Source organism: Zalophus californianus, chromosome 16 (genome assembly GCF_009762305.2).
Source record: "Zalophus californianus isolate mZalCal1 chromosome 16, mZalCal1.pri.v2, whole genome shotgun sequence".
Lineage (NCBI taxonomy): Eukaryota > Metazoa > Chordata > Mammalia > Carnivora > Otariidae > Zalophus > Zalophus californianus.
Window position 1 is genome coordinate 1,905,475 of NC_045610.1, and position 22,577 is coordinate 1,928,051.

Consider the following 22,577-nt stretch of genomic DNA (forward strand, 5'->3'; position numbering starts at 1 on the left):
CCTGGGCGGGGGGTTCGGGGAGAGGCCGCGTGCTCTTGGAACTTGTTTCCGCAGGGCGCGCGGACGGCGGCCTGTCCGTAGCCGTCACTGCACACACGTCCTCCGACAGCGGCCGCACCGACCGCCATGCGTCCCGAGCCCCCGGGGCCGCCCGCGCCTTTTGTCCGGCCCACGTGGCCCGCCCGCCCCGCCCGCGCATGCTCCCTCGCGCGCCGCGCAGAGCCCCACCCCCGGCCGCGCAGTGCGCAGGGCCGCGGCCCCCTCCTCACGCCCCCTCCCCACCAGGCGCCCGTCGCGGTGCGTTTGCGTCATCGCGCCACGCCACCACCGGAGCCCGGGCGAAGATGGCGGCAGCCGTTCTGAGCGGGCCCTCGGCGGGCTCCGCGGCCGGGGTGCCCGGCGGGACCGCGGGTCTGTCGGCGGTGGGCTCGGGCCCGCGTCTCCGCCTGCTGCTGCTAGAGAGCGTGTCCGGGTTGCTGCAGCCGCGCGCGGGGAGCGCCGTGGCGCCTGTGCATCCCCCGGTGCGCTCGGCCCCGCACTTGCCCGGGCTCATGTGCCTCCTGCGGCTGCATGGGACGGTGGGCGGGGCCCAGGTGAGTGCGGCCCGCGCGCCCGCGGCCCTGCTGGGGAGCTGGCGCCGCTGCGGGGGCGCGGGGGGCGCGGGGCCCCGCCGATGTGGCGGGCGGGGAGGGCTGGGAGCGCCTCTGCCGGAGCCCGTGTTAGTCTGGGCAACGTTCACGCCGGCGGCGGAAACTCCGGGGAGACAGGAAGGGCCTCACTGCTCCACCGTTGGGCTGTTGGTGGTCGCTCGGGAGCGTGCGTCCGACTCCAGGCCCCGCCACCCAATGGATGCACCGTCTCCCCCTCCCCCTCGCGTGTCTGGTTTTGGGACGCTTTGGACTGAGGGAATGGATGGAGACAGCTGACCGCGCTCTTACTGAGGCTGAGTCCCGGGCGCTCCGCTCAGATGCAATGGCGGTGAACACAGTGTCTTGAAACACTGAGAATCGTGTAGCAGACCTCAAACCTGACCTGGAGGATTGCAGAGATTTCCTGGGGCACTGGAGTTTAGGCTGAGACCCCCACCTCCCCGGATGGGTAGAGGGTTGGCTAGGGAAAGAGAATGGGAAAGTCCTGTGGGAGGAAGGAAGTGAAAAGAAGGGCATCGTGTGTGGGGCTCAGAGGTGGTGGGGAAGAGAGTGGGCACGGGGGGGGGGGCAACGCAGAGATCAGGCAGAGCTTTGTAGACTGGCTTGGAAGGGGTCCTTAGGATTATAAACTAACATCCCTTCAGTTCCGCAAACCAGAAACGCAGATGTCATCCTAAACACGTTCTTACTTCCATATCTCTCTCATATGCAGTCCTGTTGATTTTATTATCTTTTTTTTTTTCCTTAAGATCTTACTGATTTATTTGACAGAGAGAGACACAGCGAGAGCGGGAACACAAGCAGGGGGAGTGGGAGAGGGAGAAGCAGGCTTCCCGCCGAGCAGGGAGCCCGATGCGCGGCTCGATCCCAGGACCCTGGGATCACGACCTGAGCCGAAGGCAGATGCCTAACGACTGAGCCCCCCAGGCGCCCCTCGTTTTATTATCTAAGTAGCTTTTAGAGCTGTCCACTCCTTTCCATATCCTTCCCATTGCCCTGGTCCCAGCTTGAACCGTGTCCTCTCGCCCAGGTGAGAGCACTGATTGTAAGAAGGCATAGTGTGTCCGACATGATGTCTGAGGGTAGGTGCTCCTTTAAATGCCCCTGCCCTCCGTCCTCTCCTAGGCCCCCCCCCAATTTTACCCACCCCTCAAGATCCATATACATGAGGTCTTCTTTGTCAAGTCTTTGTTACGGGGACCTTCCCAGCGCTATGCTTCCTTCCAGAGAGAGGGTTGTCACAGCCTTGGGTGGTTCTCTGAGCTTAGCCCCAGACTCGTCAGGGACAGTCTTATCGCTGCTACTGACATTACTCCTCACTGTTGAGGGTGCCAGGTCCATACCTCTGCTGTCTCGGCCCACTTTGGGAAGTGGGAACTGAGTACACATTTTCTCAATCTCCGTCTTCTAATTCATGTGGGTTTAAGTATTTCTGAAATACTGTCTCTTCTGCTTGTACGCGTGTGGCTTCTTGTCCCAAGCTTTCCCCGCCCCCCTCAAGGCAAGCTCATGAATTCAACATCTTGCTTGTTTCCGGCAAGTGTCTAAAGCCTAGTAGAATATTGAGCAAAGCTGAAGGTGTTGTGGGAACCTAGACTCCCCTTTAATATTGCCTGTGCCACAATTTTGGGCATATCCTGCCTTTTTTCTTGCTAATGTCTCTCGGATTGGATCCTCGGTTCACAGGGTTTGCGGTGCTGCCGCCTGGAGGGTTCGCTTTGCTTCCCCATACATTTTCATTCAAACACTACTGAGTACCTGTTAAGCGTTAACTATTGCTTCTTGTTTCTGGGTAGACACATAGGCATAGTCTTTTCCCTTGGAGAATTTCTAGTCTAATTGAGATGAGAAATAAAGTAACTCAATAGGCTCAGAGCTTATTGGAAAGGCAGAGATCCATTGATTGGGCCATCTGTTTAGGCTGAATCACAGCTTGCTTTCCTATAGGTACTGTGAACTCAGTAGTTGCACAGTGAGACGGGATCCGTTCACAGTTTCTGGTGTGGCTTATAGCAAGTCTCTTGACTTGTCTCCTTGCATCAGTCTTGTGGCATTTCATCCATTTCTCGCACGGCAGCTGGAGTGAGCTTCCTCAAGTAAAATTCTGATCCCGTTTGCCACGTTTTAAAATCCTTCACTAGCTGGGCTTTCCTGGCTTCGGGCATTTGCACTTAACTGTTGTCTGCCTGGGGTCCCTCCCTGTGCTGCTTCCCTGCTCCCCAGAAAAATCTTTTCAGTTCTGTGCTTTTCACTGCCTTTGGGAAACCTTAGTTGTCTTTCCTACAATGTATTGAAATGATGTGTTTATTCGTTTCATGTGTATATACAACCTTCTTCCTTCACACCAAACAGCTAGGCTTTGATTTGCTTTATTTTTATGTGTAATTAAAAAAGATGGAACTTAATTCAGATTACACAAATGTAGAGAAAATAGTATTTTGAGGGACGCCTGGGTGACTCAGTCAGTGAAGTGTCTGCCTTCGGCCCAGGTCATGATCCCGGGGTCCTGGGATCGAGTCCCCCATCGGGCTCCCTGCTCCACAGGAAGTCTGCTTCTCCCTCTGCCTGCCGCTCCCCCTGCTTGTGCTCTCTCTCTGTCTGTCAAATAAATAAATAAAATCTTTTTAAAAAATTAGTATTTTAAACCATCCCACCCTATGCTTTCCCCGTCACCCAGATTTAACAATGAACGTCTTAGCAACATGGTTTCATGCCCATCCTCCCAACTCTGCCCCCCTCCCTCAGCGTTTTAAAGTAAATCTCACATCTCATTTCCTCTATACTACATGTTCTTAGAAGGATGGAATGTCTTATTCTGCCTTTATCCCCAGGGCTTTGTCCTGTTCCATTCCCTAGTCAGTAGCCAGTGATCTGTTTAAAAATATCAGTAAAAGGGGCGCTGACTGGCTCAGTCCATAGAGCACACAACTCTTGATCTCCGGGTTGTTAGTTCAAAGCCCCATGTTGGGCACGGAGCCTACTTTAAAAAACATTTATTCATATCAATAAGATGACAACATTCTCTTGCTCAGAACCACACAGTAATTTATCATTGCATGAGGCCCTGCCTCGTGTGTCCTCTGCTAACCTCCTGACCTCATCTCGTACAACTTCTGGACCGTACTCCAGCTGCCCAGGCTAACCTCGTTTCTAGAGTATGCTGAGGCCATTGCTCACCAGCTCCTTGGCTCTTTGCTGGGAGACTTGGGAAACCCATGGGAGGGTGAACTCAAACTTAAGTCTCCGCCTCTGTGCTCCTGTTCACAGGAGTCTTTCCTGACCATCCCAGTCTGTCCCGTTCTGGGCATTTTCTGCCACACTGTCCTGTTCTGTTTTCTTGCTAGCATTTATCAGCATTTGAAAATTAACCTGTTTATTATCTGTCACGTTCTCCCTCCCCTTCTTACCCAGTTTAAATTCCATTATAATCCCTGGTCTGTCCCTCTCCCTTGGTTGTACTTGCCCGGCAGTACCACGGCTGTGGTGAATTTACTGTGGCTGCAGAAGAACCGGTGTGCTTGCGGACTGGTCTCACTTAGCATGCGCGGCCATCCTCACCTCCAGCGGACCCTGGTGTTGCCCGGCAATCCTGCCACATTTCCGCTTTCCTAGACAACTTCTCACTCCTCCTCTGCACCCTCCCTCTTAGTTGATGACTTGCTTCCCGTTTCACGGAGAAGGTAGAGGCAGTCGGATGGGCAGGCCCATGGGTTATCTGCCGGCCTCACTGCGTCTGTGCCCATATGCTCTGCCTTCCCTCCCACGGCGAGGGGTGAGCTGCTCCATGCCCCTGTCTCGGGCCAGCCCTCTGTTTGTGCGTGAGATCTAGCCCCTGTCCCCCCACTTCATCAGATCTTCCCTCTGATTTCCTCAGCGTACCGCTCAGAGCTGCTTTAAACACCCCTCTCCCCACAGCCCCAACCCCGCTGTCTCCTGCCCCGTTTCTCTTCATGGCAAGACTCCTCAAAAGAACTATTTGTACTTGCTGTCTCTGATTCCCCCATTCTTCTTCTTTTTTTTTCTTTTAATAACATTGCTTTGAAATGACAGAGTTTGTGGAAAATTTGAAAGAATAATTGAAAGAATTCCCGTATACCCTTCACCCAGATGCCCCAAATGTCAACATCTTATTTTATTTATTTTTTAAAGATTTATTTATGTATTTTAGAGGGTGAGGGAAGTGCAGAGGGAGTGCAGAGCCTGATGACATCATGGCCCTGAGATCATGACCTGAGCTGAAACCCAGAGTCAGTCACTTAACCACCTGAGCCACCCGGGGTGCTCCAAATGTCAACATTTTGTTTATTTATTTATTTGAGAGAGAGAAAGAACAGAGGGAGTGGGAGAGGGAGAAGCAGACTCCCCGCTGAGCAGGAGCCCGACGCGGGGCTCGATCCCAGGACCCCGGGATCATGACCTGAGCCGAAGGCAGTCCAACCAGCTGAGCCACCCAGGCGCCCCAGAGCATGACATTTCTGAAGAGTTAGAGGAAATTATTTTTTAGGCTGTCCCTGAGTGTGGGCTCAGGGCAGTTTCCTGGGGGTTGACGCAGGTTGTATTTTTGGCAGGAAACTGCAGCCGGGTGTTGTTTTTGGTGCATCATAGCGTGGAAGGGGGGGTGTGTGTGGCACACACGGTGTTCTCTGTCCAGTTACTGGTGGTGTCGTCTTCGATCACTGGGCTAAGGTGGCATTTGCCAGGTTTCTTCACTGTGAAGTCGTGGTTTTTCTTTCTGTAAGAAGTGTCCTGTGGGGAGAGTATAGCAATGTCTTGTGTCTTGTCAACCTTCCACTCTCGTGTTTTATCCGTAAAAGATCGAACGAATCATTCCCCCAGTGGCCGTCCCCTAGAACTCCTGCCGTTGAGGCTCCCAGCCTAACCTTTTGCTGAATCACCCCTTTACCCGGTCACGTGGCAGTTCTCGAACACCGCCCGTGACCACCAGGGTCTGCAGCATTTCCTACAGTTGGCCCCTCCTTCTTTCTTGAAATTCTCTCAGCTTCTGGGACGCCACTGTCCTGATTCTCCGGTCACCGTTCTCGTCCGTCCTTCCCTCCGGCCTCTGAGTGTTTGTCCAAGAACCCCGTGCTCCTACTGCTTTCCTCTCTTTCACGCTCTCCCTGGGTGAGCTGACCCTGTCCGCGGCCGACAAAGTTCCATATTCATGCTCCAGCCAAGATCGCTCCTCATCCAGCCCTGCCCGCCATGCGCCTGTTTGGCACATCCAAGCTGATGTCAGGTGGGTGTCCCAGATTCCTGGTATCTGAGCCCGGACTTCCGATTCTCCCCCACAGCCTGTGCCTCCTGCAGAGTCCCCCTTTTAGGAACCCACCGCTCCATCTGCCCGGTTGCTCAAGCTAAAAATCTTGAAATCCTTTTTGCCTCTTCTCTGGATTCCCCCGTGTCCGGTTTGTTACCCCATCCTGTTGGTTCTACCTTCAGAAGAGATCCAGAGTTTGACACTCCGTGTCCCCAGCATCACTGCGCTGGTTAAGAGGTGTCACTTTTCCCCTGGACCTTCACCACAGCCGCCTCCCGTCTGCATCTGCCTCCCAGCAAGCGACTCAAGTGTTGTGGATTATCTTTAAAAAATACATTTAGGGGGCGCCTGGGTGGCTGAGATGGTTAAGCGTCTGCCTTCGGCTCAGGTCATGAGCCCAGGGTCCTGGGATCGAGCCCCGCATCGGGTTCCCTGCTTGGCGGGGAGCCTGCTTCTCCCTCTGCCTCTCCCCCTGCTTGTGTTCCCTCTCTTGCCGTGTCTCTCTCTGTCAAATAAATAAAATCTTACTAAAAAATAAAAAATAAAAAAAATAAAAAATATTAAAAAAATACATTTAGGTTAGATAATATCATTGTGCCCCCCCCCCCCCCCCGTGGCCTTTATCTTATTCAGAGTACAGATCCCCCATTGCCTGCACGACCCTGAGACCTCTGCCCTGCCCCCGGGACTTTCCACTCTGATGACATCTGCCTCTTGCTCGCTCTTCCCTTGCCACAGTTCGCCTCCTTGCTCTTCTGTAGCTTACTTGCGGAGTAGTGCAACCATCACCGTGATCAATTTCATTTATTCATTTTTATTATTAATTACTTTTACAGATTTTATTTTTTAAGTAATCTCTAGACCCCACGTGGGGCTTGAACTCACAGCCCCGAGATCAAGGGTCGAGTGCTCCCCGCCTGTGCCGGCCGGGCACGCGCCCACCCTGATCGGGTTTAGAACATGTCATCCGTCCAGAAGGAAGCCCTGTGCCCCGTGGGGGTCACTGCCCGTTTCCCTGCAGCCACTCTCTACTTTTTGTCTCTGGATGTGGCTACCTCGACCGTTTCATATAAATAAATTCTACAACATGTGGCTTTTGGGTCTGGTGTCTTTCACGTAGCGTCATGTTTTTAATGTTTATCTGTGTCTCAGAACTTATTTTTTTTTTTGTTTTTTTTAGTGGCCACATACTCTTCTGTTGTGGATACGCCACATTCTGTCGTTAATTCGCCACTTGGTGGGCCCTTGGATTGTTTCTCCTTTTTGGCTGTTGGCGATGATGCTGTGAGCTTCTTGTGCGAGTTCTCGTGAGAACTCGGTTCTCCGTTCTCTTGGGCATGTCCCCGGGCGTGGAAGTGCTGGGTCATGTGCTGTATGACCTTCGGAGTAGCTGCCAGAATGTTCCAAAGTGGCTACACCATCTTACAATCCCATCAGCAGGGTGTGTGGACAGGAGTGCGTCTTGCTTTCACTTTGCTCAAATGGCGTCTTTAGAGAGGGTTTCTGTGCCTGCTCCACGTGAAACACGATTTCCCTCCCCTATGCCAGGCACTCGCTCCTTCCGCTCCTTCCCGAGTCTGCTTTATTCTGCCCCACAGCACTTAGTGCATCCAACACAGTGTTTCGTGTTTGGTCGTTTGTTTATTTTCTGCCTCCTCTACCTAGAATACAAGCTCCCCAGCACCTACAACAGTGTCCCCCATGAAGTCGACGTTGAATAAACACTGACTGAATAAGTGAATAAACATTACCCATCATGACATGAGTGACCTTGTTTATTTTGTCCAGCTCTGGATTCCTTCATCTGACCCCATGCATAACGTGTTTGTCGGGAGCATGAGGGATGAGCACGGTTAGGGAGGTCCAGGGGCCACGAGAGGAGCGTGGCCTTTCGGGGGGAGGGCTGAGGAGGAAACCTGTCTCAGGGCCCCCGGAATGTGAGGGAAGGAGGCTCTGGCTGACTGGGTCTGTGTTGGCGTTGGCTCACGGCTTTCAGGGAGCTGGGAACGGGACGAGGGAGGTTTGGGGGGTGAAGGAAGAGGGTAACAGATGAGGTCCATCCAGCAAGTGTGTGTGGGATCTGCTCTGCGCTGGCTGCTGTCCAGGGACACTGAGCTGAGGGAGGCGCGTCGCTGGGGTGAGTTGGGCTGTCCTCTGCGGGGCACTAACCTGCTGGGGGGGAGGTGGGAGAAGGGGTCAGGCCGGACGGGCCTGGAGGAAAGCCTTGCACAGGCTTCTGTGTGTCAGCTGCTGAAAATGGGGCCTCGGGCCTCAGAGGAGGTCTGACGTCAGGAGAGGCTTCGTAGGTGAGGGCACGGAAGGGCCCAGAGAAGCGCTCCCCCGTCGTCAGCAGCTTCCTAATCCTGACTCGCTTCCCCGTTTGCTCCCCCAGAACCTGTCAGCTGTTGCGGCATTGGTGGGTCTCAGTAACGCACGGCTCGGTTCCATCAAAACCCGGTGAGTCTTTAAGCCTCTTTTTTCTCCAGGGGGTGTTTCCTTAAGAAGCGGGCTGTCCATCTGTCTGTCCCTCCATTGTCACCACCCTGTGGACTCAGAGACTTCTCCATTGAGAGGGTGGAGCGTTTCCTTCTTTCCCTGGGCCCCCCTGGGGTGAGCCCTGCCTGTTCCGGCCCCTGGCTTGTCCCACCTGGGATCAGCTCTGGTCCTTGCTTCCTTGCTGCCCACACCTCACCCCGAGCCCTCCAGGCATTTCGGGAGTTAGAAAGCACTGAGGGTCTGGAGGTGGCGTCTGCTCTGGTCTCGTGAGTGTCCCAGCGCGGTGACCAGCGTTCTCAGGAGTGTGGCAGCCGCTGCGGATTGTCACTGGCTACTTCCTTGTCAGGTTTGAGGGCCTGTGTCTGCTGTCCCTGCTGGTGGGGGAGAGCCCCACGGAGATGTTCCAGCAGCACTGCGTGTCCTGGCTCCGGAGCATTCAGCAGGTCCTGCAGGTAAAGGTTCTCACCCCCACCCCCGCCGCCATGCCTCAGGCCCCGGCCAGATGTCCCCGGCCCGGACATCCCCGGCCTGCACATGTCCCCGGCCCACACACTGAGTCCTGAGGACCAAGGCAGCGTCCTGACGGCAGGGAGCAGAGCATGAGCTTCAGATACAAACACGGCTGTAAACTTTTTGATATTTTTATCCAGGGAGTAATTTTAATTCATTTGACCTTTCACACACTGCAACCACTGACCGATTTCACTTCCTCGCTAGCTTTTCTAACATGTGACATCTCGAAAGTTCCTTTTTCCAGGTATTTTATTTTTGTTTACTTATTTATATTTTTCCTGCTCCCTTCTTTCTCTTAACATTTTCAGTTTTTTCTGCTCTTACATGCTTTGATGATCTCCCCACATAGCTCTTCAGCAAGCACATTCTGAGCACGGGGCTGAGTGCTAAGCTCTGGGGGGCAGTGGTCAGGTGACCCCAGACCCCACTGGCATGGGCTCGGAGTCCAGCGCGGGGGGTTGGAGAACTTCCCGTGAAGTAAATGTTTGCAGATGGTAAATTAAAAAACGATTTTATTCAGAAAATACACCACGTAAACCATCTCCTAATGGTTCATTCCAGTTAGCTGGTGTTCACATTTTAGAGGATGTATTTGGAGCGGATCAATAAATCGTACTTATGGGACGCCTGGGTGGCTCAGTTAAGCGTCTGCCTTCGGCTCAGGTCATGATCCCGGGTTCGGGGATCGGGCCCCGCATCGGGCTCCCTGCTCTGCAAGGAAGCCTGCTTCTCCCTCTTCTACTCCCCCTGCTTGTGTTCCCTCTCTCGCTGTGTCTCTCTCTGTCAAATAAATAAAATCTTTGAAAAAAAATAAGTAGTACTTATGTGGTAGCCCATCATAGAAATCCATAAATCCACGTATTGGAGTGAAAGATGTTTTTGTTCCATAGTTACTCTGTTGTAGTTCTTCTGTTTTAATTTTCACCTGCAATCAGAGCATTTTAATCCACCATATTCTTGCAATTTATTGTCCTTTATTTACATAGTTGTATGTGACAGTGTTCAGATCTCATTCAGTTTTAATCAGCCTCTGAATTTTTAAACTGAAAACTTTCTCGGATAGTTATACAAAGTAGGTGCTAAACGTCTCAGCGTACTCAGAATTCTTTCTATTCAGAAATTCTCTAAATCATGCTGCTGACCATGAGACTCCTTTTATTTCCCCCTCAATAGAATAATCTGAAGGTAGTTTTCCTTCCTATCTTTGGCCATACTTTTCTTTAGGAAGATTTTTTTGTTAAAATGCAGCTGATGACAGAATGTTACATTAGTTTCGGGCTTGAGGGTTCTCTGTGTTCTGCTCCAGGATACAGATAGGAAATGTTTTAGGCTTTGCAAACTACAATTGGTTTCAGTTGCATTTTGTTTCTTTTTTTCTTTTCTAGGCCTTTAAAAATGTAAAACTCATTTCTAGTTTGTGGGCCATACAAAAATAGGCACCCACAGACTATACCTACTGTTTGCCGATCCCTTTTCTAGCAGAAGAGACTTCACTAGAATAAGCGTACAATGGGGCGCCTGGCCGGCTCCGTCAGTAGCGTGTGCGACTCTCAACCTCAGGTGGTGATTTTCCAGCCCAGGTGGGGTGTGGAGCCTACTTACAAACAGAAGGCGCAGCGGGCTGAAGTGATGCACCACAGCAGGTGCCGTGGGGGTAAAGAGCACGGTTCCCCGAGAACACGTACCAGAGAATCTGACCGAGACTGGACCAGTGTGGGCCACTGGTCCAGGGAGGGCTTTTCCGAGCCAATTGGGCTAAGAACGTTTTGTAAGTGTGCAAAAGCCCTGAGAGAAGAGGAGTTTGGCCCATGTGGAGAATCATAAGCAAGCTGGTGTGGCTGAGTGGGGTTGATGAAATGTGACTGGAGTAGGGGGGAGAGAGGTAGGGACCAAGCCACGCGTGGTGGCCTGGGCATGTTAGGGAGCTTGGTATTTATTCCTAGAACACTGGGAATTCATGAGAGGTGGGTCTTTTTTTTTTTTTTTTTTTTTAAGATCTTATTTATTTCATTAGCGAGCGAGAGAGAAAGCACAAGAAGGTGGAGGGGCAGGCAGACGGAGAGGGAGAAGCAGGCTTCCCGCCGAGCAGGGAGCCCGATTCGGGACTCGATTCCAGGACCCTGGGATCACGACCTGAGCCGGAGGCAGACGCTTTGCTGACTGAGCCACCCAGGCGTCCTTCATGGAACGTTTTGAGTAGGGGTGAGGAGGAGATGGTGGTGGTGGTGGTGGTGACGTGATCAGATTTTCATTTGGAAGTACTACCTTGGCAGCTGTGTGGAGAAAGGACTAGAAAGCCAGAGTGGAAGCAGAAAGACCATGTAGAAGGGAAATGTCCTGGTAACTTGGGCTGGAGAGGAGGCTGCAGAAATGATGAGAAGTTGATTGAGTTCAGGAGAGGGTTAGAGGCAAAGTGGACAGGTCCCGGTGGTGGGACAGGCATGTCCAGGAGGACTCCCGGATTTCAGAGCACCCGGACGGCCGGGCCCAGAGGGGAGGGGTGGCAGCGCGGGTTCTTCCGGGGACCGGATGTGCCGGTAGGGGAGAAGGAGCTGAGAGAGGACGCGCTGCAGACAGGATAGCAGGGCTGTGGGGTGGGTGCATGGAGGGGAGAGGCAGGACCCCTCTGTTTCTGCCGCTCGGAGGTGGAGCGAGGTGAGGACGGACTCCTGTTTCAGATTTAGCAGCTCAAGGGTTAGGAGATGGGCGGAGCTCGGACACTGGGGGCGGGAGAACGAAGGGAAGTGGAGAAGCCAGACAATGCAGATGTTGGGTCTCAGGGGGCGGGGCTCGGGAAGGGTGTTTACGGAGGGGGCGCTTGCCGTGGAGGGCGCTGAGGGGCAGGCGCTGGGTGACAGGATGGAGGGGCCGTGTCAGGCTTGGCCGGGACTCCTGCCCGTCCCTGGGCTTCTGTGAAGGTGGCGGTGGTGGGAGAAGGTGTGAGTGGGGGCGCCGGTTAACTGGACCGCAATGCAGGGGGGGTACTGGGCAGTGTTGGAGGGCCCTCCGTGCTTATTTTTTTAAATTTATTTTTTATTTTTCTAATTTAAATTCAGTTAGTCAACATATGGTACATCGCGAGTTCCAGTTGTAGCGTTCAGCAGTTCATCGGTTGCACGCAACAGCCGGTGCTGATCCCATCACGTGCCCTCCTCCGTGCCCGGCACCCAGTCCGCCCCTCCCCCTCCCGTTCTTACTCTCTCGCTAAGTGTTCCTACTCATGTTGTACCTGTGGCCTCGGGTCTCGTGGGAGACAGGTGCCGACTCTGTTTCCTGTAGTACGTGTTATTTTTCCAGGGAAGTCCTAAATCCAAACCGTTTCTTTCTGCACGAGTCCAGGGTAGGTGTGAGCCCAGCCGAAGCCCACTTGGCGACACGGGGCGGTTTTGTTGTGGCTGAGGCTGTTCTCACGGTGAGAAGTGCTCTCCTCCATTCCCAGCAGGGAAGTGCAGTCGGGGGAACCTGAAACTCGACATCTTCCCGTTAGTCAGATCTGTAAGGCCTGGCTTTGTTTCTTTCCTCTCTGAACACATTTCAAGGCCCCAGATACCCGTGATACTAAAGTGCAGACACACATCCTTTCTGTAGACAAACACGCCACGTTGGGGTTCCCCGTGTCCCTAGTGGATTTGTGGGCAACGGTGACGTAACTGTAGGGCTTCTCAGAAGCCCTGTGCTGTGCTGCCTCCCGTGCCGCTGCTTCTTGGCGACTGCGAAGGTGAGCTCGGGAGCATGGGTGTCGTTTCCTTTAGTCCCAGGACCCGCCCCCCACAATGGAGCTGGCTGTGGCTGTCCTGAGGGACCTGCTCCGCTACGCGGCCCAGCTGCCCACGCTCTTCCGGGACATCTCCATGAACCACCTCCCCGGCCTCCTCACCTCCCTGCTGGGCCTCAGGCCGGAGGTGAGATCCCCCCTGGCCCCCCGCCCCCCACCCCCCCCCCCCGGCCCGCACAGTGCTCACCCTCCAGCAGGTTAGAGTGCAGGGAGCAGGGGGGGAGCGGGGAGGGGAGGGAGGAGAGGGAGGGCCGAGGACGGTGCGTGAGGGGTGGTGGCGTGCGTCTGGGGGCTGGGGGCTTTGGGCTCTGCGCCTTGGCCTGACTTTCTGTTTTGCCCACAGTGTGAGCTCTCCGCGCTGGAGGGAATGAAGGCCTGCATGACCTACTTTCCTCGGGCCTGTGGGTCTCTCAGAGTAAGTGCTCCCCCACAGTCCTCTTCAGCTGTGTAATCCTCGCTTGCTGTCTTAGCTCAGGCCCGTGGTGGAGGATTCTGAGCCCCCCTCCGCTGAGCGCACAGCCACCTGACTCCGCCACCTCCTAGCGCTTCATGCTCACAGATAAACCAACCTGCCTGTCTTGCTCCCCCCCTCTTTCACTTGGTGCCTACAGCTCTGGCCACTTCCTCCAGAAAGCCTTCCTGACTGACTTCTTCCCTGTATTGACGCGTATTCGCGGCTAAACTCTCTCCGTCATGACCCGTACAAGGGTTTTTTTTTTTTTTTAAGATTTTATTTATTTATTTGACAGAGAGAGAGCGCACAAGTAGCTCCTTGCTGAGCAGGGAGCCCGATGCGGGGCTCGATCCCAGGACCCTGGGATCATGACCTGAGCCAAAGGCAGCCGCTTAACCAACTGAGCCACCCAGGCGCCCGTTTTGTTTTTTTTAACAAAAGTTTTACTGAGTTCCGTAAACTCTGCCTTCCTTCTAAAATGCTCTGTAAATGAACTGCTCGGATGATGCAGGCTGGGTCTTTGTGCCCGAGCCTGCTCTGGTCAGAAGAGGGAGGTGTTACTGCAGGGCTCTGTTGGTTCAGCTCCGAGTGGGTGTATTTGTGTCTGCCTGCACCCCCCGGCCCCCCGCCTGTGAGACGCAGGGAGAGACTGTCACGGCCCGGTCAGGATTCGAATAGTCAGGGACTCTGGGATGCCCAGTGTTTCCTGCGCTGGTGCCTCTTCATCGTCCCTTTGAGTGTGGAGAATTCATCCATCCGTAAGTTTCTGAAGTTTGGGCCAGAAATTTGAGGGCCCTTTCCAGAGCTAACAGGACTTCATATGTTGTTAGAGGGTGTGTGTGCCTTTATTTTGCTAAGAATAGAGTGTCATCTGGAGAACGGCCCTCTGCCGAGGGTTTTGGTTTTGTCGGCTGCCAGCATGTCGGGCAGGAATCTGCAAGGCTCCCGGGCAGTTTGTACTCAGAGGACCTTGCAGCCGGGACTGAGGAAGCGGATACCTGCCGTTGGAGTATCTGCCTGTCCTCTGGCTCGTCCCTGGGAGCTCCCAGGGTAGCGGTGGTCTCCCGGTCCAGGATGCTGCCCCTCCGGTGGTCCGAGGCTGTTCGGTCAGTCCTGCAGGGGCGCTCGCTCTCCTCGCCCAGGTGACGAGTGGTTCTGTGGGGTGGGGCACGTGGCACATGCCGTGGGGCTGTGCGCGCGCGGGGGCTCGCTCTTCAGGTGGGCTGTCCCGCGTGAGCCCTTGCTTGGGTGCGTCTCGTGGGTCGCCAGGGCCGTGTCCGCGGGCCGAGCTTTATTGTGCTCACGGACGCAGCCTTCCGTGGGCCTCAGCCCGCTCTGCGCCGCGGTCTGGGGGCGGGGGGGCACCGTGAGCAGGAGTGGGCTGAGAGCGCAGGGCCGCTCTAGTCGGGCCTCCGGCTGCTCTCTAGGAAACGTCGTCCTTGGGGAGGCAGGGGAATCAGGAGACGTAGGGGCGGTTGCTGTTCTTGGTTTGCAGTGTTCCGGACCCTCCCGCGTGGTGGGGAGAGTGCCCTCCAGGTCCCGCGGGGAGCGGTTCTAGGCCTTCTGCCCCGGGATCAGCGAGAACAGCGCTCGCCCGGTGGTCACCGAGTCCCAAAGTGTGATGCGGGAAACCTCACGCGGTTCCCTCCCCGGGGCAGGTGGGGGGAGGCTGGGAAGCTTGGCCTCCGTCCCAGAAGTCGCTCCATGTGCTTGATGCCTCAGCCGACGGCCCCTCCGAAAGTTCACTCTTGTGCACGAGGCACCCCCGTCCCCACGGGGTCCGTCCTCCCCAGCCTGGGGTCCACAGCCTCTGTGTGCTCCTGGCGGTGGTCTCCCCTCGGATCCGACTGTGTGGATGCCCTTCCTCTCAGCCCTGCCGGGCCTGTCTGCCGGCGCTGGCCGCTCTTGCGCCCCTGGCTCGCTTCTCGGGGCCTCCTGACGCCTTCTCACTTCCCCCTGGAGCCGGGGTCCTGTCTCACTGCTTTTCTGTGTCCGCTTCGGCCTTCTTGCCCTTGTTCGGGCCACGGACTCCTTCCCGGAGATGCTTTTAAATTCCTAAAGCTCACGGAATCGCAAGGGAAGCGGATTCTGATAGAAACGTGTATTTTAAACGACTGTGATAGAGCAGCGTGGGTTTCGTTGTTAACATGTCAGATGACGAGATCGTAGACCTTTCAAGTCGGTGACGCCCATGACTGATGTTTCAAGATGCCTGCTGATCATAACGAGTGAAAATGCGCGGTTTCTCCTGGAGGCAGGCAGAGATGCTGCCGGTGCTGCCGGGGTTCTCTGTCCACGTTTGTAGTTAACTTTGAGGGTAGTGAGACGGTAAAAATCTTTCCTCCCGGCCCCGTTCGCAGGCCCCTCTGACTCTAGCCCCAGGTAGCTGTGGCTCTCCCGTGGCCGGCTGGGCGGGTGTTCGCCCGTGGACAGGCTGCTCTGACCTGTGCTGACCTGGCCCTGCCCTCGAACCCCTGCCTGGGGCCTCGCTTCCTGGCTCGGACCTTTGTCTCGTTGCAGCTGCACAGAGGGGGGCTGTCATTTTGCAGACACCGCCCCCCCCCCCCCCCCCCCCGCTGTGTCTTTGGGGCCGAACGGGGCAGTGAGCTGCTGACGGGGGCTGATGTCCGGCACCGTGCCTCCCGTGTCTGCAGGAGGGAGGAAGCCTGGGCTTGCGTTCTGCTCCCGGCAGTGGACGGGGGTGTGCGTCTCTGGCCCTCGGAGCCGAATTACCAGCCTCTTCCTGTTTCCTCTGACCCAGGGCAAGCTGGCCTCATTTTTCCTGTCCCGGGTGGATGCCCTGAGCCCTCAGCTCCAGCAGGTAAAGGGAAGAGAGGGAGGTGGTGAGCCTGGGGATCTGAGCTGGAGCTTCTGTTGGCTTTCGGCTTTTCTCTCTGTTCCCGCGGTTGGACTGCATTCCCTCTTCCCTCCCGTTCCCTGCACACGATCCACATGGCGTGACTTCTGCCTCCAGCTCCCGTCTGTGGTTTGCTGCTTCGCTGTCCTTTCTGTTCCCTTCTGAGCTCTTTCTTGGCGTGTGGGGGTTGGGGTGCTCTGGGGCTGGGCCGGAGTGCTGTCTGACCGCTCTCGACCTTCTTCCCGCAGCTGGCCTGTGAGTGTTACTCCCGGCTGCCGTCGCTGGGGGCTGGCTTCTCCCAGGGCCTGAAGCACACGGAGAGCTGGCAGCAGGAGCTGCGTAGCCTGCTGGCCTCCCTGCACAGCCTGCTGGGGGCCTTGTATGAGGGCGCAGAGACAGGTAGGGGTGGGCAGCGTGGGAGGTAGGGGCGGGCGGTGCGGTGGGAAGGGTGCTGGCCTGCCTGCACAGCCTGCTGGGGGCCCTGTGCGAGGGCGCAGAGACCGGTAGGGTCGGGCGGTGCAGGGGGTGGTGGGGAGGGTGCTGGCCTCCCTGCACAGCCTGCTGGGGGCCCTGTGCAAGGGCGCAGAGACCGGTAGGGGCGGGCAGCGTGGGGGGGGGGGCGGGGCGGGGGGCCCCGGAGGCCGGGCAGCGGATGTCCCAGCAGCCTGTGTCCCCTTCCACAAGGGAGGAGGAAGGGGGCGGACCAAGGGCCTGGGAGTGCGACGTCCTTGTGTTTCCGTGCAGCCCCTGTGCAGTATGAGGGCCCCGGGGTGGAGGTGCTGCTCACGCCCTCGGAGGATGGGGACGCGCACGCCCTCCTCCGGCTCCGACAGCGCTTCTGCGGACTGGCCCGCTGCCTGGGGCTCATGCTCAGGTGTGCGAGCGAGTGCCGAAGGGCACGGGGGGTGGGGGCTGAGCTCGGGGTGTCGTCCTCATCGGGAAGGGGGTGGGGGGGTGGAGTCACGTTGAGGAGCCTGCGCTGAGGATCTCTCTGCTCTCCCCCTCTTTAGCTCTGAGTTTGGGGCTCCCGTGTCCGTCCCTGTGCAGGAAATCCTGGACGTCATCTGCCGAACGCTCAGCATCAGCGCGAAGAACATCGTGAGTGGAGCTGGGGCTGTTTGCAGCCCGTCCTCGGGCCCCGGGCGGAGAGAGAGCAGCGTGGTGGGGGGGGGGCGGCGCTCCCACAGCAGTGTCCTCCCCGAGGCTGTCCGGCCAGCCCCGTCCCTCGTCACACGTGCCCGTCGGAGCGCACTCGCGGTTTTCGGAACCCGTCCAGCAGATGCTTCCCCCGGGGAGGGTGAACCCGGGGCTCCGCTGGGTCACCACCGTTGAGAGGTTCAGCCGTGCTCCCCGTCATCCTCTCGCGGGTCTGTTTTAGAGACGGGGTCCGTCTGGTTGGGCCAGCTGGGCATGGAGGCAGGTTCCTTCCTGCGTGTGCACGGGGCTCTCTCCATACTTCCCTTTCTCCCCCCGCTGCCCCCTTACTCCTGCCGTATCTTCCTGCAGAGCTTGCTTGGAGACGGTCCCCTGCGGCTGCTACTTCTCCCCTCCATCCACCTGGACGCCTTGGACCTGCTCTCCGCACTCATCCTCGCGTGAGCGGGAGGGGACAGGGTGTAGTGAAGGGACGAGGACGTGCCGGGAACGGAGGTCACTGTTCTGTCTTCACCCCCAGGTGTGGAGGCCGCCTCTTGCGCTTCGGGGGCCTGATCAGCCGCCTGCTTCCCCAGGTCCTCAATGCCTGGAACCTGGGTAGGGATACCCTCTCTCCAGGCCAGGAGAGGCCTTACAGGTGACCGTGGAGGGAAGGGCACAGACTGGAGAGGGTGGGTGGGGGCTCTGAGGAGGACCCCGCCTGCGACGCCCCCCTCACGGGCTGCTCTCTGCCCCCCTTCCCCGCCCCCCGCAGCACCGTGCGGACCAAGGTGTACGCAGTGCTGGAGCTGTGGGTGCAGGTGTGTGGGGCCTCGGCAGGAGTGCTGCAGGGGGGCGCCTCGGGGGAGGCCCTGCTCTCCCACCTGCTCAGTGACATCTCCCCGCCGGCGGATGCTCTGAAGGTGAGTGGGGCGCCTGCCCCTGGCCGGGGACTCTCATCTGCGCCCCTGCTGGAGCGAGCCTGCTCCCCAGACGCCGTCTCCCGCTGCCGTCCGCCTCTGTGCCGGCCGGGCCCGGTGACCCAGGTCTCCCCCCTCCCCTAGCTGCGCAGCCCGCGGGGGAGCCCGGACGGGGGGCTGCAGACCGGGAAGCCCAGCGCTCCCAAGAAGCTGAAGCTGGATCTGGGGGAGGCCATGGCCCCGCCCAGCCACCGGAAGGGGGACAGCAACGCCAACAGTGACGTGTGCGCGGCCGCGCTGAGAGGTGGGAGAGGTGGGAGGGGCCGCACCCTGCAGCCCGGGCGGCCGGGGGCGGGGGGCACGGATAGGGGCCCCGCCCCAGATGGGGCTCCGGGCCCTCCCGCTGGCCCTGCAGGCTCCCGTTCAGCTCCGCCTGCGGCTCTGCGTGCCGTGTTCCCTTGCGGCTCCCGTGGGGGCCTGCACCGTGGGGCTTCCGCTCTCCCCACGAGGCGCTCGGGGCCTCCCCCTCGGGGTTCGTGTGCTTCCGTCCCCGGATCCGTGGGCGCACGTGGGCAGCGCGTCTCCTCACTCGTCGCACGCGGCCGGGCTGCAGGAGCCTGGAGGTGGCGGCGGACGCCCCGCGTGGGCTGCGTGCTCCCTGCTGCCGCCAGCACGCCCCTGAGACGCCGCCTCCTCCCGCAGGCCTCAGCCGGACAGTCCTCATGTGCGGGCCTCTCATCAAGGAGGAGACTCACAGGGTCAGTGGAGCTCTGCATGGGGGCCGCCCCCAGAGTGGGGGCGTTCAGCCCCGGGGGAGGGGGGGGCCGGCCCTGCAGGAGGGGCGGGGGTCCTCGCGCTGCCTCCAAGTGTGCCCCCTGTTCTTTGCAGAGACTGCACGACCTGGTCGTGCCCCTGGTCATGGGGCTGCAGCGGGGCGAGACCCTGGGCAGCTCCCCGTACACCAGCTCCCGTTGCCGCCAGGAGCTGTACCGCCTGCTGCTGGCCCTGCTGCTGGCGCCGTCCCCCCGCTGCCCGCCGCCGCTCGCCTGCGCCCTGCAGGCCTTCTCCCTCGGCCAGCGCGAGGACAGCCTCGAGGTATCTGTTCTCTGGGGCCGCGCCCACCTCTCGGGTGAAGCCGGGCCCCCCCTCCTCCCCCCGCCCCGGCGCCTGAGACTCATGGCCACCCTTCGCCTCTTCCCCAGGTGTCGTCCTTCTGCTCGGAAGCGCTGGTGGTCTGTGCTGCCCTGACCCACCCCCGGGTTCCTCCCCTGCAGCCCACCGGCCCCACCTGCCCCACGCCTGCCCCCGTCCCCCCTCCTGAGGCCCCGTCTCCGTTCAGGGCTCCCCCCTTCCATCCCCCGGCGGGCCCCCCGCCCCCGGCGCGGCCCGGACCTCCAGCCGCAGCCAACCACTTAGGCTTGTCTGTCCCGGGCCTGGTGTCCGTACCCCCCCGGCTCCTTCCCGGCCCTGAGAACCACCGGGCCGGCTCCAGTGAGGATCCCGTGCTCGCCCCGGGTGGCAGCCCTCCGCCCGCTCTGCCCCCGGATGAGACTTTTGGGGGCAGAGTGCCCAGGCCGGCCTTCGTCCACTACGATAAGGAGGAGGCGTCCGACGTGGAGATCTCCTTGGAAAGCGACTCAGACGACAGCGTGGTGATCGTGCCCGAGGGGCTGCCGCCGCTGCCGCCCGCGCCCGCCTCGGGCGCCACACCCCCGCCTGCGGCTCCAGCCGGGCCCCCCACGGCCTCCCCTCCTGTGCCCGCCAAGGAGGAGCCCGAGGAGCTTCCCGCGGCGCCGGGGCCTCTCCCGCCGCCGCCGCCCCCGCCTGCGCCGGGCCCGGTGGCGCTGCCGCCCCCCCAGCTGGTCCCTGAAGGGACTCCTGGGGGCGGGGGGCCTCCCTCCCTGGAGGAAGACCTGACGGTCATTAACATCAACAGCAGCGACGAGGAGGAGGAGGAGGAGGAGGAGGAGGAGGAGGAGGACTTTGAGGAGGAGGAGGAGGAGGAGGAGTACTTTGAGGAGGAGGAGGAGGAGGAGTTCGAGGAGGAGTTCGAGGAGGAGGAGGAGGAGGGGGAGTTGGAGGACGACGACGACGACGACGAGGACGACGACGACGAGCTGGAGGAGCTGGACGAGGCGGACTTTGGCCCGGCGGGGGGGCCGGCGGAGGCGGGGGGCCCTGCGCCGCCAAGCCCCGCCCCGGCTCCGCCCCCTGCCTCGTCCCCGGGGGTGCGAGCGGCGCCCGAGGCCGAGCCCGGGCTGCTGCTGGAGGTGGAGGAGCCGGCGGCCGACGACGACGACGACGAGGACGAGGACGACGACGACGACGACGAGGAGGAGGAGGAGGAGGAAGACGGGGGGGAGGGGCCGGGGGCCCGGGCCGCCCCCACGCTGGCCCCTGAGGTGCTGCCCTCGCAGGGGGAGGGGCCGCAGGCCGCCGGGAGCCCCCCAGCCGGGCCGCCGTCGCAGGAGCTTGTGGAGGAGGAGCCCTCGGCTCCCCCGACGCTGCTGGAGGAGGGGGCTGACAGTGGGGGTGACGGGGTGCCGCCGCCCCCCCCCCGAGACACCCGCCGCAGAAGAGGCGGCGGCCGAGGCGGAGGCCGAGACGGCAGCCCTCCAGGAGAAGGTGGGCGGGCGGGGGGCGCAGCTCCGGGCGGGGGGGGGGGGGGGCGCCGGCCGCCGTGTCCGTCCCTAGCCCGGCCCGTGTGTGTGTGTGTGTGTGTGTGTGTGTGTGTGTGTGTGTGTGTGTGTGTGTGTGTGTGTGTGTGTGTGTGTGTGTGTGTGTGTGTGTGTGTGTGTGTGTGTGTCATTTTCCACTTTTCTGTCTTTGTCCCCGAAGGAGCAGGATGACACGGCCGCCATGCTGGCTGACTTCATCGACTGTCCCCCTGATGACGAGAAGCCACCGCCGGCCCCGGAGCCTGATTCCTAGTGCGCTCCTGCACGCGCCCGCCCTCCTGCTTTCCAATAAACTTACGTTCTGGGGTATCACCTGCCGCTCCCGCCTGTTGCAGCACCGCGTCCCCGGCCGGGCTCTCCGAGGCACCCGGAGCGCTCCGCACGGCTGTCCGTGCTGCCCCCCCCCACCCCCCCGGGTTCCTCCCCGGCAGCCGGCGGGGCCGGGCGTTCCCGCTGCTCGCCCTTTGCGCGCTCGGTGTGCCGCGCGCCGGGCTCCCCGGCGGTTACGACCACGAGCGAGGACGCGGCGCTGCTTGTCCGGGTCCAGCCGTGGGAACGTGGGGGGTCAGCACGGCGTGTCCCTGCGAGTGAAGGTGGACGGACGCGGACGGACACACACACACACACACACACACACACACACACACGTGTGTCTCCCTCGGCCCAGGCTGCTCGGGATGGGACGTAGAGAAACAGGAAAGGTACGGAGGAGTCCGGTCCTTGAGTCCGTGAAGTGTGAGCCCAGTTCCGGGGCTGGGCCTTCCAGTGACTGTACCCTCCCCCTGCGGGAGTTTGAGAAGCTCGCCCGCGCTCTCCTCCGCGTGGAGCCGTGGCCGCGTGGCAGCCAGCGTCTGGTCCCCGTCAACACACTGACCCTCGGCCTTGGGCCCCTCGTGTGCGCGGGAGCGGGTAGGACATGCGCCTGCTGCGGCGCGAACATGAGTCGAATGCCTTGGAACTGCAGAAAGGGGAGCGTGTATCCTGATGGGCTCCTTCAGTGACATTGGAGCCCATTTTTGGCAACTTACTTGGGTTTAAACAAATTTCCCCCCAACTTGGTATCTTGAGAAGCCCCACCCCTGCAGAAAGGCTGGAAGAGGAGTGTGACCTTCACGTAGACTCACCGGTTGCAAACGTTCTCCCGTGTTGGTGTTTATGTCCATGTGGCTGTGTCATGTACAGACATGTGCGTTTGTATGCGCACGTGCATCTCTGCCCATAATCAGCCCATTCACACCTGTACATGTTTCTTTTCTTCGTGGGATCGTGTAAAAGTCAGTCGCAGACCTGCCCTTTTCCTCTGAATTCTTCAATATTATCTCCTGAGATTAAGGACTTTTTTTTATGTAATCACGATACCACCATCACACCTGAGAAAAGTAATTCAGTAATAGTGCATATAGACTGATACTCAAATTTCCTTGCTTCTTGAAATGTCTTTTGTTTACTTTTTATTTTGATTCAAGTTCAAGAGGTGTTTCAGGGGCAGAGGACCACTTGCAGCTTAAGGACCGCTGAGGGACAGAAGTGTAGGAATCCTGCAATAGTGATTTTTCAAAAATGGGAAGCACCTGAATTCTGGAAAGTGTACGTGGATAAAGTTGATATTGACCCCGAGGAAGAGCCTGGGACAGAAATTTTGTGATCAAATTGTGTTTTGCGTAGATAATACGTTCGGGTGCTTCAGCACTCAGCAGGAACCAGAGGTTGGCTGCAAGACCTCGTCCCTGTTTGTCCGCCATAGTCCCCCAGAATGCAGCCTGGAGCGGCCCGTGGGGGCGGATGTGTGCGTGCGGGGACGGGGATGTGCGTGCAGGGACAGGTGTGAGCCTGGGGCTGG

The 22,577-nt window shown here is 58.8% G+C and overlaps 1 protein-coding gene across 1 annotated transcript; it reads left to right on the forward strand.

The window, feature by feature from the left end:
• Positions 1–298: 298 nt before the first annotated feature.
• Positions 299–22,355, forward strand: PELP1 (proline, glutamate and leucine rich protein 1). The gene is given in 18 exon segments (XM_035724708.1): positions 299–593; positions 8,303–8,367; positions 8,753–8,858; positions 12,672–12,821; positions 13,038–13,109; positions 15,910–15,969; positions 16,254–16,404; positions 16,750–16,879; positions 17,016–17,103; positions 17,512–17,600; positions 17,681–17,797; positions 17,915–18,062; positions 18,204–18,363; positions 18,762–18,817; positions 18,948–19,154; positions 19,262–20,602; positions 20,604–20,684; positions 20,898–22,355. Coding segments are annotated over 18 exon segments (3,363 nt in total). The 5' UTR covers positions 299–344; the 3' UTR covers positions 20,991–22,355.
• Positions 22,356–22,577: the final 222 nt, after the last annotated feature.